The 19,045-nt window shown below is 43.9% G+C and overlaps 1 protein-coding gene across 6 annotated transcripts in view; it reads left to right on the forward strand.

Annotated features, from left to right (window-relative positions):
- Positions 1 to 19,045, forward strand: part of LOC132382003 (alkaline phosphatase-like) — a 94,359-nt gene that overhangs the window by 60,750 nt on the left and 14,564 nt on the right. For all 6 annotated transcript variants that reach the window (XM_059951781.1, XM_059951783.1, XM_059951782.1 and 3 more), the window contains 4 exons: positions 1,391 to 1,566; positions 8,187 to 8,327; positions 15,161 to 15,230; positions 16,324 to 16,458. In XM_059951781.1, the coding sequence (XP_059807764.1) occupies positions 1,391 to 1,566; positions 8,187 to 8,327; positions 15,161 to 15,230; positions 16,324 to 16,458 (522 nt within the window). The remainder of the gene's footprint in view (positions 1 to 1,390; positions 1,567 to 8,186; positions 8,328 to 15,160; positions 15,231 to 16,323; positions 16,459 to 19,045) is intronic.

The raw sequence follows: 19,045 nt of genomic DNA on the forward strand, positions 1-19,045 counted from the left end.
TTTTTTTTTACTATTTGCATGATTTGTTGTTTTTTGTTTGTGTTGGAGGGGTTTGATGCTTTCTTTGAATTGGATCTATGGTTCTCTTTGTTCGGTGGCTGTCTGTGGGAAGACAACTCTCAGGGGTTGTATACTGCAGTCATACTTTGATAATAAATGTACTTTGAATCTTTTAGAAAACATTCTTCCTCATCGATGTTCTAAAGCCTGTGCCCTCTGGTCTTGGGCTCTCCCACTAGTGGAAAGATCCTCTTTATATCCACTCTGTCTAGGCATTTCAATAGGTTTCAATGAGGTACCCCCTCATTCTTCTAAACTCCAGTGAGTACAGTCCCAGAGCAAGTTGGTCCATGGAGGGGAAAGGCTTGGATGTTATGAGCAGAACATTGGCAAATGAGCTAGCAGGGAGGATGCTGTGGTCAGCATGGGCCAGTAGGGCTGAAGGGACTACTTCCACACTGCATTCTTCAACAGTGCTACGACTTTATAACAGCACTATGTGGGCACCCTTCACGTGTTGATGATTGTACTCACCGCCATCTTCTCAAGGGCAACAAGGGATGGGCAATAAATGCTGGCCTTCCCAGTGATGTGTAGATCACAGAAAATAAATCAATGAAATAGAATCCATTCCCTAACCAGTATCAATGAAACGTGCTGACATGGTTGCATACTTGTTTCTATAGGAATTTGTAATGCACAGCTTGCTACTGGGGCTGGCACGATAGCTTAGTGGTTAGCACAACGCTTTGCAGTTCCAGTGATCCAGGTTCAATTCCCGCCATTGCCTGTAAGGAGTTTGTACATTCTCCCTGTGTCCTTGTGGGTTTCCTCCCACAGTCCAAAGACATACTGGTTAGTAGGTTAATTGATCATTGTAAATTGTCCAGCTCCAAGGGCAGGAAGGGCCTATTCTGCATTGTATGTGAATAAATACCATGCCTTGCTACTTTGGCCACAGTTCATAAGAATTCCTTTGACCTTAGCATGATTCAGAGAGGCCTCAGACTATTCTAGGAACTGAGCAGTAATTCTTCTGTTGTCTTGGACAGGCGCTTGTCACTGAGCCCACTAGGACAGGGAACTAAGAGATCGCTTAATGTTTTGAAGAGTGAAAGAGGGGAGAAACAAAACTCAATATTTACGGTTAGAGGCTTGATGAAGGGTCACGGCCTGAAAGGTCAACTATTTATTCATTTCTATAGATGCTGCCTGGCCAGCTGAGTTCCTCCAGCATTTTTGTGTGGTTTGTTTTTGGCAACGTGGAGTTGATGGGAGAGCGATTTAAAAATTGGTGGTGGGGTGGGGAGGGAGGGAGGTGAGGGCAGAACTATAGGTATGCATGACCTGTGATAAGTTGCCTCCTGTCACTTCATTACTCCCCTTCCAGGTAAATCCACGGGCATTGTTACCACCACCCGGGTGCAGCATGCCACGCCCAGTGCTGCCTATGCACATTCTGTCAACCGGGACTGGTACTCGGACTTTGAGATGCCGATGGAAGCACTGGAGCAGGGCTGCAAGGACATCGCTCAACAGCTCATCTACAACATTCCTGGTATCGAGGTGAGCGAGATCTGTTCACCAGGCCATTGTGTGGGGCTTCCAGTTCACAAGCTACCAACCTGCTGGGGGGAATGTGCACGTTAACTTCATCTGCGTCAGATGATAGCAATGTGCACAATGCAGACATTTTAAGATTTCCACCATATTTCCTTAAAACCAAATGAATTGGTCTACATTTTTTCAGCATTGTAGCCTGCACCATGATCTCTCTTCATTACAGCCCACACCACACTCTCACACCATTACCTACTGTTGACTCTCTTACCGTTATTGCCTGACTACTCTTCTCTACTGTTGAATATATCACACACTGCTCTCAATACAGCTTGTACTGTTTTCTCCCGTAACAGCATATAGAGTCATAGAAAAGTACAGCACAGAAACAAGCCCTTCAGCCCATCGAGTCTGTGCTGAACCATTTAAACTGCCTACTCCCCTTGACCTGCATTGGGACCATAGCCCTCCATACCCATACCAGCCACGTACCTATCCAAACTTCTCTTAAAAGTTGAAATTAAGCTGGCATGCACCACTTGTGCTGGCAGCTCATCCCGCATCCTCACATCCCTCTGAGTAAAGAAGTTTCCCCTCATATTCCCCTTAAACTTTTCACCTTTCACCCTTAACCCATGACCTGTAGTTGTAGTCCCACCCAATCTCAGTGAAAAAAGCTTGCTTGCATTTGCCCTTCCTATACCCCTGAAAGCTCCTCTCAAGCGTCTACGTTCCAAAGAATAAAGTCCTGACCTATTCAATCTTTCCATATAGCTCAGATCCTCCAGACCTGGCAACATCCTTTACCGTCTATATCACAATCCTTCCCCATTATGGCCCAGGATGCTGTTGATAACACCTTTCATTAGTTTGTTGATGATAGAGAGTAGATAGATTGGGTAGCAATGATCTGTACTTGTGCATTCTGATACTGCCCCTTGTGATAAGGCTCCCTTGCCAGTGGGACAGGAGGTACCTAAGAGTTGTGATAGAGAAGATGGCACCATGTCTTTGAAGTGTGATTCTAAATACGAGTATGTGTGTGTTTGTGTGTGAGACATGTCTGCAACAGATTAATATGTACCTGCTGGGCGGCTTCTACTCTTGTCTTCATCTATGTGTGAATGCCAATATCTATGTGGCAGAGCGTGGTCTCTAGTTATCGTGCACCCCTGAAATCAGTTCTGTGAAGTCTGTAGTGATAGCTGGTGTGAAATGGCTAAATGAAACCATGCACAGGTAACTTCATACAGAGAACTCAGAGAATAATGCATGGGTAAGTGATGCGCTACAGTAAGTCTAGTCAGTATTCGTGACTATAACACCGCAGGTCCCTAGACATTCCTGCAGCAGCAGAACAAGTGTCATTAGACCACAGGTGGAGGTGTTTTCAGTGATGTTACTGAGCGACGGGACAGAGCTGGGAAATTGGGTGGTGAAGAATGGACTTTGGGGGATCCAAGAGCCAACACCACAGATGCTAGTAAAGATCTGAATCTGGCTTCTCCGATTTGCTTGAGATCAACTTGTAAAACCAATAAGAATTTCACTTGGCCTCTCTTCTGGACTTAATTGTAATAGGACTTTTGTGGCCCTTTTCACCTTGTTCACTGAGGCAACAATAGCGACCAACAAAAGTTTATTAATAAAATTCTTTATTAAAGGTAGTCAACATTCAACTGCAGTTGTGGCTGGTGTAACAGAGCATCAGAAATCATACCAGGTGGTACATATAGTTTTCGAAGGTAAGCTCACACTCAAATGTGAGAGTCTCAAAACCCATCCTTTCATCAGTCTGCCTGTGTACAGTATCAGGCCAATTGACTGTTGCATTTCTTGGGGGCCTCTTGATGAACAGGAGGGGGTTGTACTTGAGGGGAGGTGTCTCCAGAGCAGTGGTAGGATTGAAGTGGGAGAAGGTTTATGCAGTAAATATCTACGATTGATAGGTGCCAGACAAAGTAATTGACTCTCCAGCTTTCTTGAGGGTGATGCTTGCCTTTGTTTCATACTATTCAGAAATCCTTTTGATACAGTAACCACTAACCCTAATGTAGGCAAGAATTAGTGGATAACTGTGGGAGTTGGTAGAGCCTTCAAGTCAATAACCCTTGACTGCACTCCAGTGTTGTAGACAAGGTATGATGTTGACTTGTACTAGAAGTGTGTGTGTGCTGTGTATTTTCCACCTGCTGTCAAATTCTATCAAATTCCTTCCTTTTAATACGTATTTGTGTCAATGGCCACATGGCTGGGTCAGCAGACCCAGACGGGACGGTTTACACCTGAACTGGAGCGGTACTAACATTCTTGCAGGGAAGTTTGCTAATGCTGCTCAGGGGGGGGTTTAAACTAAATCTGCAGGGGACAGGGATCCAGAATGCGAGAGAGGATAGTGAGATGAAGAATAAAGGACAGGTGGGGACTACATGGTTCCAGAATATTAAATGCATAGTAGAGAAAGGTGAGGCGGAACAAGTGATAAGGAGGACACATGTACAGAGGGATGGTCTGACGGAACATGGAGTTAAATATGCAGAAAGAATAAATAAATTTAGGAAGGACAACAAAATTCAAGGGGTGTATAGCCCGATGGGAGTTCGGGGAGCTGGGTTAAGCACAATAGGCAGTAATTTAAACAGAGAGAGGAGAAATGGGCTAAACATTCTATATCTGAATGCACAAAGTGTCAGAAATAAGGCGGATGAGCTTGAAGCTCAGATGCGAATGGGTAACTATGATGTTGTTGGGATAACGGAGACATGGCTGCAGGGAGATCAGACCTGGGAAATGAATGTACAAGGGTATACGTGCTATCGTAGGGACAGAAATGTGGGCAGAGGGGATGGGGTGACCCTGTTGGTGAGGAATGAGATTCAGTCCTTTGCAAGGGGGGACATTGGGTCAGGAGAAGTAGAGTCTGTGTGGATAGAACTGAGGAACAGTAATGGCAAAAGGACCCAAATGGGTGTTGTCTACAGGGCACCAAACAGTAGCATGGATATTGGGTACAAGTTGAATAGGGAGTTAACATTGGCATGTGGCAAAGGAAATGTCGCAGTAGTTATGGGGGATTTCAACATGCAGGTGAACTGGGAGAATCACGTTGGTGCTGGACCCCAGGATAGGGAGTTTGTAGAGTGCCTACGGGATGCATTCTTGGAACAGCTTGGACGAGTGCCGACCAGGGACAGGGCTATTCTGGATTTAGTCTTGTGTAGTGAACAGGATTTGATAAGCGATCTTAAAGTAAAGGAGCCATTAGGAGGTAGTGACCATAGTATGATAAGTTTTTATCTGCAATTTGAGAAGGATAAGGGCAGCTTGGAGGTGTCAGTGTTGCAGTTGAACAAAGGAGACTATGGAGCCATGAAGGAGGAGCTGGCCAAAGTTAACTGGATGGATAGCCTAGCAGAAAAGACAGTGGAACAGCAATGGCAGGTATTTTTGGGAATAATGCACAAGGCGCAAAATCAGTTCATCCCCCGGAGAAGGAAAGATTCAAAGGGTAGAAAGGGGTCACAGTGGTTGACAAAGGAAGTCAGAGATTGCATAGCATTAAAAAAAAGGAAGTATGACAGAGCTAAGGTGAGTGGGACGACAGATGATTGGGAAATTTTTAAGGAACAACAGAACTTAACTAAAAAGACAATAAGGGGAGAAAAAATGAGGTACGAATGCAAGCTAGCCAGGAATGTAAAGAAAGATAGCAAAAGCTTTTTTAGATATGTGAAGAGAAAGAAGATAGTTAAGAACAATGTTGGGCCTTTGAAGAATGAATTGGGTGTAATTGTTATGGGAAACAGAGAAATGGCAGAAGAATTTAATGAGTACTTTAGATCTGTCTTCACTAGGGAAGACACAAGCAATCTCCCAGATGTATGGATGAGCTAAGGACATAGGGTAACAGAGGAAATGAAACAGATTGACATTAGGAAGGAAACGTTGATGAGTAGACTGATGGGACTGAAGGCTGACAAATCCCCAGGTCCAGATGGTCTGCATCCTAGGGTACTAAAGGAGGTGGCTCTGGAAATTGTGGATACATTGGTAATCATTTTCCAATGTTCCTTAGATTCAGGATCAGTTCCTGAGGATTGGAGAATGGCTAATGTTATCCCACTTTTTAAGAAAGGAGGGAGGGAGAAAACAGAGAACTATCATCCTGTCAGCCTAACATAAGAAGTGGGGAAGATGCTAGAGTCCATTATTAAAGGTGAAATAGTGGCATATCTAGATAGCAGTGATAAGATTGGGCTGAGCCAGCATGGATTTACCAAGGGCAAATCGTGATTGACTAATCTATTGGAGTTTTTCGAGGATGTAACCAGGAAGTTAGACAAGGGAGATCCAGTGGATGTAGTGTACCTCGATTTTCAGAAGGCATTTGATAAGGTTCCACATAGGAGATTGGTGGGTAAAATCAGAGCTCATGGCATTGGGGGGAAGATATTGACATGGATAGAAAACTGGTTGGCAGATAGAAAGCAAAGGGTAACGGTGAATGGGTGTTTCTCGGAATGGCAGGTGGTGACTAGTGGGGTGCCACAGGGCTCGGTATTGGGACCACAGCTGTTTACGATTTACATCAACGATTTAGGTGAAGGCATTGAGAATAACATCAGCAAATTTGTTGATGATACTAAGCTGGGTGGCAGTGTGACATGTGATGAGGATGTTAGGAGAATTCAGGGTGACTTGGATAGGCTGGGTGAGTGGGCAGATACTTGGCAGATGACGTTTAATGTGAATAAGTGTGAGGTTATCCACTTTGGGAGTAAGGAAGGCAGATTATTATCTGAACGGTGTAGAGTTAGGTAAGGGAGAAATACAAAGAGATCTAGGAGTCCTTGTTCATCAGTCACTGAAGGTGAATGAGCAAGTGCAGCAGGCAGTGAAGAAGGCTAATGGAATGTTGGCCTTTATTACAAAGGGCATTGAGTAGAAGAGCAAGGAAATCCTTTCTGCATTTGTACAGAGCCCTGGTGAGACCACACCTGGAGTATTGTGTACAGTTTTGGTCTCCAGGGTTAAGGAAGGACATCCTGGCTGCAGAGGAAGTGCAGCGTAGATTCACAAGGTTAATTCCTGGGATGTCCGGACTGTCTTACGCAGAGAGGTTAAAAGAGACTGGGCTTGTACACGCTGGAATTAAGGAGATTGAGAGGGGATCTGATTGCAACATATAAGATTATTAAGGGATTGGACAAGATAGAGGCAGGAAATATGTTCCAGATGCTGGGAGAGTCCAGTACCAGAGGTCATGGTTTGTGAATAAGGGGTAGGTCATTTAGGACAGAGTTAAGGGAAAACTTCTTCTCCTAGAGAGTTGTGGGGGTCTAGAATGCATTGCCTCGGAAGGCAGTTGAGGCCAATTCTCTGGATGCTTTCAAGAAGGAGCTAGATAGGTATCTTATGGATAGGGGAATCAAGGTATATGGGGACAAGGCAGGAACCGGGTATTGATAATAGATGATCAGCCATGATCTCAGAATGGCGGTACAGGCTCAAAGGGCTGAATGGTCTACTTCTGCACCTTTTGTCTATTGTCTATAGCAGACAGTGCATCATTTATTATTATGTCTGGTAATTCATAAATAGTGATCTTGGCTGTGTGACCCTCCTAAAGGACCATTGTATCTTCAACCAGTTGAACAGGGAGGATAAGCGTTCACGTGATCCATCGTTAAATAATGTGTCAAAGGCAAAATCAAAAAAAAAATGCAGCTTTGAATTTGCAGAATTTTAAAATTGGAACAATCTCGCAATTCATTTGCAGAATTGAAAATGCGCACTAATCAAGAAACCTACTGTTCAATAAATGCCATCTGCAAGGGTTGGCTGCCAAGTGGATTTGCTGTTTAACCAGCCTGAATGTGTTTGTTGCCATTTCACTGGCTTGACACTTGCTTCCCATTGGGATTCTCTGATTGTGTTTCATTCAGTGCTGAGACAGTGATGAGACAGAGAGGCCCTTCCTCCTGTCTGCTCCTTCAGTTATGCTAAGAACTGCGGCAATGGATAGACAAATATTAAATCAAGTATCTCCTTCCGAGGATCTGTCCAATCTGATTCTTCAGCAGGCCTTGAAATAACCAAAACAGATAGGAGTTTGGCTTTAGTATTTAACCAGTAAAACTATTTTTTGAGGTTTAAATGGCATTTGAGTGCCCATTTTTGATGTGGCACCTTGGGACTGTGTGAACTTTATGGGTAGTGCTTCATCTCCTGGCTGGTGAATGGGTTCCTGGATGGTGTGTGTGTGGTTGGCTAACAATACAGAACCTGATCCTGAGCTGAGACTGCAGAAACTACCCCTGAAAGGTCACTACTGAATACTCACTATCAGTAACAGTACCAGCAAATGCTGAGAATACTCTTTTCAATGATATTGAGACGATTCATTGGTGGAAAGTTTTCTTAAGAAGTCCTATCCTGGATCAAGAGTGAGATTAATTCAGGTTGTCATATTGAAGATCAACTGAGAATTAAAGCTCCTGCAGATAAATTGATTGTATATGATCCATGCTTGTTAAGTTATCTGAAGTATATACTGTTGACTGGGAACTCCAAATCGGTCCATATCTTTGAAATATATTTTCGTTGATTTCTTAATCCTGAACTAGGTCATAATGGGTGGCGGCAGAAAATATATGTTCCCAAGAGACACCCCTGATGTTGAACATCCGGATGAGTGGAAAGCTAATGGCTCCCGGCTTGATGGGAAGAACTTGGTGGAAGAATGGAAACATATTAAAAGGGGCAAGGTAGGCCAATAGTTCAGTCCAACAAACAGCTTTGTAAACTGCTTTATTTAATCATTCGTGTTTATTCCCTATGCAAAGCTCAGCAAGCCTGGCAGCATCCCTGAAAAAGATCAAAGAGCTGACGTTTCGGGCCAAGACTCTTCATCGGGGATGGAAACGAAGGGGAGAAGTCAAAATAAGAAGATGGGGAGGGGAGGAAGAAGTGAAGAGCTGGGAATTTGATTAGTGAAAAAGATAAGAAAGTGGAGAAAGGGGAACCTGTTAGGAGAAGACTGTGGAAGAAGAGAAGGGGGTGAAGCACCAGAGGATAGCTAAGGAGAGAAGGTGTGAGAGGGAAACAAGAATGGGGAACATTCACTGGGAGTTCAAGGAATTGATGTTCATGCCATCAGGTTGGAGGCTACCCAGACAGAATACTCCTCCAACCTGAGTGTGACCTCATCGCTGCCGTAGAGGAGGCCAGGGACTGACATGTTGGAACGTGAATGGGAAGTAGAATTGAAGTGGGTGGCCGCTGGACAGAGTGAAGGTGCTTGACAGAGCAGTCTCCGAATCTACATCGGTCTCACTGATGTACGGGCGGCCACACTGGGAGCACCGGATACAGTAGCTGACCCCAACAGACTCTCGTGAAGTGCCACGTCACCTGGAAGGACTGTTTGGGGCCCAGAATGGTAGTGAAGGGGGCAGGTGAAGCACTTGTTCCGCTTGCAAGGAATAAGTACCAGGAGGGAGATCAGTGGGGAAGGACGAATGGACAAGGGATTCGCGTAGGGAGCAATCCCTGCGGAAAGTGGGGGGGGGGGGGGTAGGGAAAGATATACTTGGTGGTGGGATCCTGTTGAAGATGGTCGAAGTTACGGAGAATTACGTGCTGGATGTGGAGGCTTGTGGGATGGTAGGTGAGGACAAAAAGGAAACCTATCCCTTGTGTGGCAGTGGGAGGATGGGGTGAGGGCAGATGTGTGCGAAATGAATGGGATGGGGGTGAGGCAGATTTCCTTGTGTTTGTGACTATAGCTGTCAGATGGTTATAGAACTCACTGACTTGGGCCTGACACCCAGCAGGATACCTTTGATCCCATCTGTACTATTACTGTTTATCTTGCTCAGCTGCCTGCAGACATTTTCTCCACTTGTTTTCCTCTCCTTCTTTCCCCATTCAAAGTTTATTTTTCAAATCTGTTTTCCCTTGATATCATTACTTCCTTTTAGAATATTGCAACTGTCCTTCAATTTTGAACCACACAGATACTCATGATGTGGTCTGCAGTGTCCAGCTCATATAATCTTTAAAGTGGACTTCATCCTCATTACTAAACACAGACCCAATCCTCCAGCACTTTGCATTAATCTGGGTTCCTTGCCTTCAGCTTCCTTTGTCGCACGGTGGCAGTGGTGTTGTCTATTTACACGCACTAGACTGGGGCCTCCTGGAAACATAAGGGACTGCAGCTGCAGGAAACGGGCGCCGTCAACAATCTGCTGGAAGAACTCTGGTGAAGTAGCATCTGTGGGAGGAAAGTTGATGTTTTGGGTCGAAATGTTGCTGTTTCCTTTCGCCCCTCAGATGCTGTTTCACCTGCTGGGTTCTGCAGTGGAGTGCTGGTTGCTCAGGATGTTTCACCTGCTGGGTTCTGCAGCGGTGTGCTGGTTGCTCAGGATGTTTCACCTGCTGGGTTCTGCAGCGGAGTGCTGGTTGCTCGGGATGTTTCACCTGCTGGGTTCTGCAGCGGAGTGCTGGTTGTTCAGGATGTTTCACCTGCTGGGTTCTGCAGTGGAGTGCTGGTTGTTCAGGATGTTTCACCTGCTGGGTTCTGCAGCGGAGTGCTGGTTGTTCAGGATGTTTCACCTGCTGGGTTCTGCAGCGGAGTGCTGGTTGCTCAGGATGTTTCACCTGCTGGGTTCTGCAGCGGAGTGCTGGTTGCTCAGGATGTTTCACCTGCTGGGTTCTGCAGCGGAGTGCTGGTTGCTCAGGATGTTTCACCTGCTGGGTTCTGCAGCGGAGTGCTGGTTGTTCAGGATGTTTCACCTGCTGGGTTCTGCAGCGGAGTGCTGGTTGCTCAGGATGTTTCACCTGCTGGGTTCTGCAGTGGAGTGCTCGTTGCTCAGGATGTTTCACCTGCTGGGTTCTGCAGCGGAGTGCTGGTGCTCGGGATGTTTCACCTGCTGGGTTCTGCAGTGGAGTGCTGGTTGTTCAGGATGTTTCACCTGCTGGGTTCTGCAGCGGAGTGCTGGTTGCTCAGGATGTTTCACCTGCTGGGTTCTGCAGCGGAGTGCTGGTTGTTCAGGATGTTTCACCTGCTGGGTTCTGCAGCGGAGTGCTGGTTGTTCAGGATGTTTCACCTGCTGGGTTCTGCAGCGGAGTGCTGGTTGCTCAGGATGTTTCACCTGCTGGGTTCTGCAGTGGAGTGCTTGTTGCTCAGGATGTTTCACCTGCTGGGTTCTGCAGCGGAGTGCTTGTTGCTCAGGATGTTTCCTCACTTGGCTTGCTGCCAGCTATTGTTTGATTTTGCTTCTTTGAAACACTGTGAGATATTTAATTGTGTTAAAAGTGCAATATAAATTCAAGGGCATAGAAATCAGATTGTACAACATAACATAGAAATCCTACAGCACAATACAGGCCCTTCAGCTCACAAAGCTGTGCTGAACATGTCCCTACCTTAGAAATTACTAGGCTTACCCATAGCCCTCTATATTACTAAGCTCCACGTACCGATCCAAAAGTCTTTTAAAAGACCCTATCGTATCCGCCTCCATCACTGTTGCTGGCTGCCCATTCCATGAACTCACCACTCTCTGAGTAAAAAATTTACCCCTGATATCTCCACTGTACCTACTCCCTAGCACCTTAAGCCTGTGTCTTCTTGTGGCAACCATTTCAGCTCTGGGAAAAAGCCTCTGACTATCCACACAATCAATGCCTCTCATCATCTTATACATCTCTATCAGGTCACCTCTCATCCTCCGTTGCTCCAAGGAGAAAAGGCTGGGTTCACTCAACCTATTCTCATAAGTTTTTGTTTTAGCATTATCCCTTTGAAAATTAATACTTTCCCCGGAATGAAAGGCCATAAAAATTATTTCTGTGTTGTTTCACCTCAGTATGTAAAATTGACTGAGTGCTTCATGGTGTGAATCATGCTTATGCCATTGAGGATTTCATTATTATGGGTGAGTAAGATGACATTGTTCATTATGCAGGGTCCTTTATGGATCACTTATGGGTAATAGGGCATCATTGTCCTTCAGACCACCAGTAATTTTCCCAAACAGCAATGGACAAGTGCATCAGCTAAAAACAGGTCAGTTACTTCCCTTTAGTAATCCCACACCTTCCGTGAACTGACTCCATCTTGACACCCCTAATCTGTTGATAATGGAATTGGTTTTATTATTGTTATCTGTACAGTGTTCCTTAAGGTTGTTACAGCTGAGGATGGCTCCCACTACCTATTAAACATTCCCAATGGCGTGTGCCTCCGAGAGCCTCTGACAACCAAGTCCAGCTCCTTGCCCTCACATGTGACTCGGCTACTAAGCCCGGTGGAACCGTTTCTACTGACAGGAGAAGGGGCAAAGGCGGGGTAACTGGTGCCTTAAAACCAGTCGCTTCGGGCAGATGAGGCTCGTCAGCTGTGGACAGCAGCTCATCTCGGAGAAGTAAAACTCTGATCTCAAACCTCCGCTGCCTTGCAGCTATACCAACTCGGGGAAGGCTTCAGGAATAAACTGTGAGGGGGAACAACCCGGAGCTGGAGTCCCTAAGGCTGTCCTAAATTGAGTTCAACGCTGACTGGCAACTCCTGTGACGCTGCTGGTACCAAACTGTATCAGTTTGTGCCGTTCCTTTGGGCTCATCAGATGCGTGGAGAGGGGAGCTTGCTACATGCTCTCTATATCATACTGCCCAGGTTTGGGTATCTAGACCACTAGGAAGCCACGTCCATGGCTAACCCTGACAGACAGCAGTGTCACTCACCCCTCGCATTGTACAGCAATACAGTGAAAAACTTCTGTTTGCTTTCCACACAGACAGATCATTCCATTCAGAAGTCCATTAATGTAGTAAAAGGAAGAATGCTGAATATAGTGCTGTGTTTACAGCGATAGTGCAGATAGACAAATAAGGTGCGAGGGCCAAGACCTGGTGGACTGGGTTATTAAAGTTTCAACTTGTAGGGTTTGAGAATTCTCATTTCAAGACTCTGATTGAAGCTGTCCATGAGCCTGGTGGTAGGTATTCTTAAGCTTTGGTATCTTCTACCTGAACTTGGGTGGGGGAGGGTAGGAGAGATTTCATTCCAATCTCTAAAACCCAAGACTCTGAATCTTCACAATTTGCCACCAACTATTCAGTGTTTTGCCTGTGTCATATTTCTTTTATCTTCCACCCTCCTGGGACTTCGTTGCCCCAATATTAGATAATGTGTTGGTGCACCCTGTATCTCTTCTTCTGCCTCCCCTCCTGAGCATTAGAGCACGATCCAGAATATCCCCACTTCCATCTAAACACCAGCCCACTGCTCCCTCCACTCAACCTCATCTAAAGCTCGGCTCTTTGAAGTCTGTTTCTCCCTCTGTCTAAGGGGTCCAGTTTTGTCCCACACTGTAAATCGAGCTGATACCTTCGGTCATCTCACTGTAAAGCTCTTCTCTTGTCCACAACACTTTAATTATGGAAGAAACTACTATAATTGGAGATAATTCTGTTACTGAGAGCACCTGTATAACTGTTAAAATGTGAATATCACACCTGGCATGTAAACAACACAGTGTAAGTGGAACTGCGGATTAACAGGCAGACATAAATACTGAACATTTCTTCATCAGTTAAGAGCTTCATTACAGAGGGTGAACACTTGTGATCAAGTATCTCAAAGCAGAAGTTTACCATAAGGTAGAACAAAGAAAAAAACCCTCCTCATTATGGAGATGGAAATGTGATGAATTCAGTCCAGTTGCCTTGCAATAAATTCAAGAGGTGACAGTTAATTAATCTGATACATGGATGGACAGATGCAACTGTGAAGAAGCGATTTAGAAACCAGAGTCACCTGTGCCAATTCCAGGTTTTCCAATCAGAACATAAACAAAAATAGACGATCAAATCTATGACTCCCCATTTCCCAAAATCAATTGAATGTTGACGTTCTGACCAGAATTGGGGCTGATTGCATGGATTAGTGATGTGATTGTTGTTGCTTGGTTCTCAAAAGGAAATTTTTACTTTTTTTTTAACTTCTCGAAACTAATGTTAAGACAACAACAGATATTTACAATACTGCCATCCAAGATATATGTGTTTTGCTTTAATATGAGGGAATTAGCTGTTATTAACTGGTTGAAAGTTCTCCACTCCACATTTAAATACAATTGCTACACTCCTGCCCCATATTTCCCCTTCCCACCACCCTCCTCCTTTAACGATTTAGAAGCGTGTTGCCGTCTCCTGCAACATTCTTAATCTGCCAATTGCTTTTGTCTGGAAGTGAAGTTTTTCCCCAAGTGTGCATGGTGTTCCTAATAAATATTTCTTCTGAAGAATAACAGGAAAATAAGTTGGTCTGAAAAACAACAAATAAAAACATTGCTAAGGCTGGAAATCTGAAATACAAACAAAAATGCTGGAAAAAAATCCAGCAGGTCTGAGGGAAGAGAAACAGTTTAACATTCTTCATGTTGGAGATTCTTCATTAGAACTGGGGGAGGGAGAGTGATTAAAAAGAGAGTTTGAAGGGAAGGGTGGACTGGGGTGGATGGGAGTGAGGGAAGGTTAGGACAAGGGGAACAACTGTAATAGGGTACGGCCAGGTCTAATCGATTAATGGAGGCACTAAGAAGATAGATACTTTATTCATCCCCAAGGGGAAATTCAACATTTTTCCAGTGTCCCATACACTTATTGTAGCAAAACTAATTACACACAGTATTTAACTCAGTATAAATATGATATGCATCTAAAATCACCCTCCCAAAAAGCATTAATAAATAGCTTTTAAAAAGTTCTTAAATAGTTTACTAAAGTGCATTGAGTGGTAACTTAAGCTCAGTCCTAACCCCGGCACTTAACATGTCTTGCCCCTGGTGGTTGAATTGTAGAGCCGAATGGCGTTTATGTTTGGTTATTATTTGGTGATTATGTTTGTGTTATGTGTGGCTAATAGTAGGGCTTGGAACATGCCCAGCAGCCCAGGGGTATTAATAGAGAGAGAAAATGCCAAAGGGGTATAAACTACAGCAGAAATAGCAAGTTACCTTGTGTTGGAGAATTTAATATTGAGTTTGAAAAGCTGCCACCAGACAGATGGTTAGATGTTGTTCCCATTGGACCTCAGTATATCGTGGTGGTGGCAACCGTCAGTCTCGAGAGACCATGGATCTGTGCCTGGAGTTTCCAGGGCGCAGGCCTGGGCAGGGTTGTATGGGAGACTGGCAGTTGCCCAAGCTGCAGGCCTTCCCCTCTCCACGCCACCAATGTTGTCCAAGGGAAGGGCACTAGGACCCATGCAGCTTGGCACCGGTGACGTCTCAGAGCAATGTGTTGTTCAGTGCCTTGCTCAAGGACACAAACACACTGCCTCAGCTGAGGCTTGAACCAGTGACCTTCAGGTTACTATTCTGATGCCTTGCCCACTAGGCCATGCGCCAACACTACATCAGTATATCAGTGCAGGGGAAATGGTGGCAGTTGGAGTGGATCGAGAATTGAAGTTCCTCCCTGACCTGATAAGCCTTTCCACTGTTTCCTGTTGATAAGTTGCTCTGACTGGAAGATTCTGCATTGTTCTTTGTGGATAATACAATAACAGATTGTTTTGTTTCCTCAGAGAGCTCATTATGTCTGGAACAGGGAGCAGCTGAAAAAACTCGACCTGAACAAAGTGGACCACCTAATGGGTAAGCTACACAAGTTTTATATGGTGTAGTTCAGTTTGACTGTTCTCTGCTCGGAAGGAATTTAGCCTGGCTAGTGTTTTATAATGTCCCTTTTCTGATTCCAAGAGGTAGCAAGGTGATCTGTATGATCTCAGTCAAGCTCAACACAAAACCTGAAAAGAAATGGGAGGCTTCTTGTTCTCAGTGGCTGACTGCTTTATTGATGGAGTTTTGACTAATAGTGGCTTGAGGATTTCCTCAATAACCTTTGGGATTCTGGTGACCTGGTGCTATTGGTGGCCTGGCCATCATTTGTAACAGGGAAACTTCTTAATTTGCAGCTGCCACAAATTAAAACTGTTGGATTGTATAAGTGTATTGAAAGATCCTTAAAAGTAATAGGAACTTGTGTTTATAGGATGACATTTGTCACTACATGTGAGAAATCCATATTCCTCAAAACTGTCTTGACTCTATATTCCTGTGTTTTTGATGTTGTGAGCATACTTCTATCTGCTACTTCTGGCAGTTCATTCCATATATCCACCCACTCATTACAAAAACTTTGTCTGTCAGGACCCCTTAAAATGTTCCCCCATCATCTTCAACCTATGCCATCTAGTTCTGGACTCCCCTATCCTGGGATAAAGACCTTATCTATGTCCCTTAAGATTTTATATACTTCTAAGAAGTCCCCCTTTAGACTGCTATGATCCAAGAAATCAAATGACCCTGTCTATCCAGTCTCTCCTTGTAGCTCAAACCCTTCAATCGCAGTACCTTTCCCATCTTAATGGCATCATTCCTACCGCTGGTGACCAGAATTGCACAAAATATTCCAAGTGTAGTCTCACCAATGCTTTGCACTGTTGTGAAGTGATACGCCATCAAAATTGCAATGACAATAACATCTATTTCTAAGGTAAATATTGTCAAGGATACAAAGGCGATTTTCCCATTCTATTTTGAAATAGTGACTTGAGATTATTTATATTTTGTTTCCTAATATTGATTGAGCTTAGTTTTGTCTCTAGGTAATACAATAACCAAACACTGTTTATGAATACTGGTGATTGACATATGCTCAACCTATGTTTCTCTATCTGTCTCCCAGGACTTTTTGAACATGGTGACCTGCAGTATGAGCTGGAAAGAAATAAAACTTCTGACCCCTCGCTCGAAGAGATGGTAACAGTAGCTATTAGGATTTTGAGCAGGAATCCAAAAGGCTTCTTCTTACTAGTGGAAGGTCAGTGCATGGGTATCTTCCAGATGAAGGAACATCTTTGCTAGGGTTGAAATAGAACTTAAATGGAATTGAAATAAGCAAAACCTAAATTGCATTCTTTCTCTTCTAGTAAGATGCATAAGAATGTGAGGGAGTGGGAAAGAGAGAGGAAGATTAAAACCAATATTGGGAACTGGCACTATGTAGCTCCAGGGACCCATGTCAGAACCTGACCTTTTGTGATGACTGTATGGAGTTTGGAAGCTCTCTCTGTAACCATGGGTTCTCCCTTGCACCTTAAGAGTGCTAGCTTGAAGGCTAATGGTTTACCATAAATTGTCCTTAGCTATGTAGGTGAGTGTAGAATCTACAGGAAGTTGATGGAAGTGATGAGAACTGCATGTAGGGTAAATTATTGGGAAATGGGTTGACTCAAGAGTTGGCATTGACTGAATGGCTTTCTTCTTTCTCATAAGGGAATATGACATCTGAAAGATATGCATACTCCAGGAACTTGATAGCTTCATTCCTAGTATTTAGTACATATATCCTGAGAAGGACAAGGGTGCTGGACAACCATTAAAAAAAACCCACTCCAAGCACATTTGGAAATCATTTGCTGCTCTTTCAGTTTCAACTACTTTACGATCCTGGAACTCCTTTCCTACTGTCACCACATGGACCCTTGCACCATAAAGAATAGAGTGGGCTGTCAAGGTGGTTCCCATTATCTTGCTAAGAGACATCAGTGATGGACAATTAGTGGTGCCAACATCCAATAAATGAATTTTAGTTTCAGAGTGCATGATACTCATGTTGATCACCTCATTGTAATCCACTCAAAACTGAATTATAGTCATTTTCAAAGTTGGTTGAGTTAGGGTCAAGAATATGACAGGTTGGAACACCACAACAGAGGACAAGGAATTATACATGTCTGAATTGGGAGTATTATGGTTTAAAGTTTAGAAATAATAATATTAGAATAAAAGTTTAAAATATTTCAAGCTAAGATTAAGAATGTCACGGGTTAGATCTTGCAATATCATGAGTAGGGACTAGTTTTAGAAATACCAGAGGGTGTAGATCAACTTGGGAATGAGATAGAGTTGGCGATGCTAATACTGTGGGTAACATTATTATTCTTTTCTAATGTTCACTCCCAATGGGTGACACTCAGTGCTTGAAACACAAAAGCAAAAAGACTTCCTTCAGATTTTTTGACAGATGGCAATAAGTTTAGGATGGGTGAATGAGACTGCCAACAATCTAAATATTCTGGTGTCTGAGATGCCTGTAGCTCTGTCACCACCAACTCACTCTCTTTAGAAGAGGAAATTAGAAGCAGGAAAATCCATTAAACTCAATGGGAGTTGCCACTTTTAAATTACACACGTTAGCCACACGTTCCTGGCTCTGTGCACAAGGTTGACCTCAAGTTTTGGGCCTCAAGAAATTGTTTTGCACAATGCTGTCTTTTTGGCATTCCAGAATTGAAAGTTGGCTGTACCTGGAGTAGAACTTGGTTCAAAATTAGCTGTTCTTGGAGCACTGCATCCAAGTTGCATACAGGTTGCTCACATTCACTCAGGATATTTCCTGATGTTTCCTGATGTGTTTCTGAAGCTGTTTCTACATTAGTTGTGATTGGGATTATGTCATTCCCCAGACACCAGAACACCTAACATTGCTGCCTGTCTCTCCCACCTACCTTGAACCTCAGTGGGCAAAAATTTTAAAGGGAATATTTTTGCTGCTCCATTCCCAGTACAATGGAATTGGGTGTCAGCAAGATAGCCCATGATCTTACCACCCCATTAGGCCAACATTTTCCCTGCGTATTCACTGTTGACCATACTCAGAATTAATCATTTTCAAAAAGACCATATGACAAAGAAATAGAATTAGCGCATTCAGCCCATTCAGGATGCTCTGCCATTCTACCATGGCTGATTTTTTTTTTCCATCCTTCTCAACCCCATTTACCTGCCTTCTTCTCATAACCTTTGACACCCTTGCTAATCAAGAACTTATAAACCTCCACTTTAAATGTACCCATTGACTTGGCCACCACAGCCATCTGTGGTAATGAATTCCACAGATTCACCATCCTCTGGCTAAAGAAATTCCTCCTCACTAAAGGGATGCCCTTGGATCCTGAGACTATGCCCTCTGGTGCTACACTCCCCCACTATATAAAACATCCTCGACACTTCCACTCTATCTTTCAATATTCAACAAGTTTCATTGCGATACCTCTCATTCTTTTCAACTCTAGCATGTACAGGCCCAGAGCCATCAAACACTCCTCATGTGTTAATGCTTTCATTCCCAGAATCAGTTTTTTTGTGAACCTCCTCCCCAATGCCTTCATATCTTTTCTTAGATAAAGGCACCAAAAATTGCTCACAATACTTCAAATGTGGTCTAACCAATGCCTTAGAAGGCCTCACATTACATTATATTTTAGTCATTTCGAAATGAATGATAACAATACTTTCCTTACCACTGACTCAACCTGCAAGTTAATCTTTAGTGAATCCTGCATGAAGACTCCCAAGTCCCTTTGCACCTCTGAATTCTGAATTTTCTCCCCATTTAGAAAGTA

The sequence above is a fragment of the Hypanus sabinus genome, chromosome 27, assembly GCF_030144855.1.
Source record: "Hypanus sabinus isolate sHypSab1 chromosome 27, sHypSab1.hap1, whole genome shotgun sequence".
Lineage (NCBI taxonomy): Eukaryota > Metazoa > Chordata > Chondrichthyes > Myliobatiformes > Dasyatidae > Hypanus > Hypanus sabinus.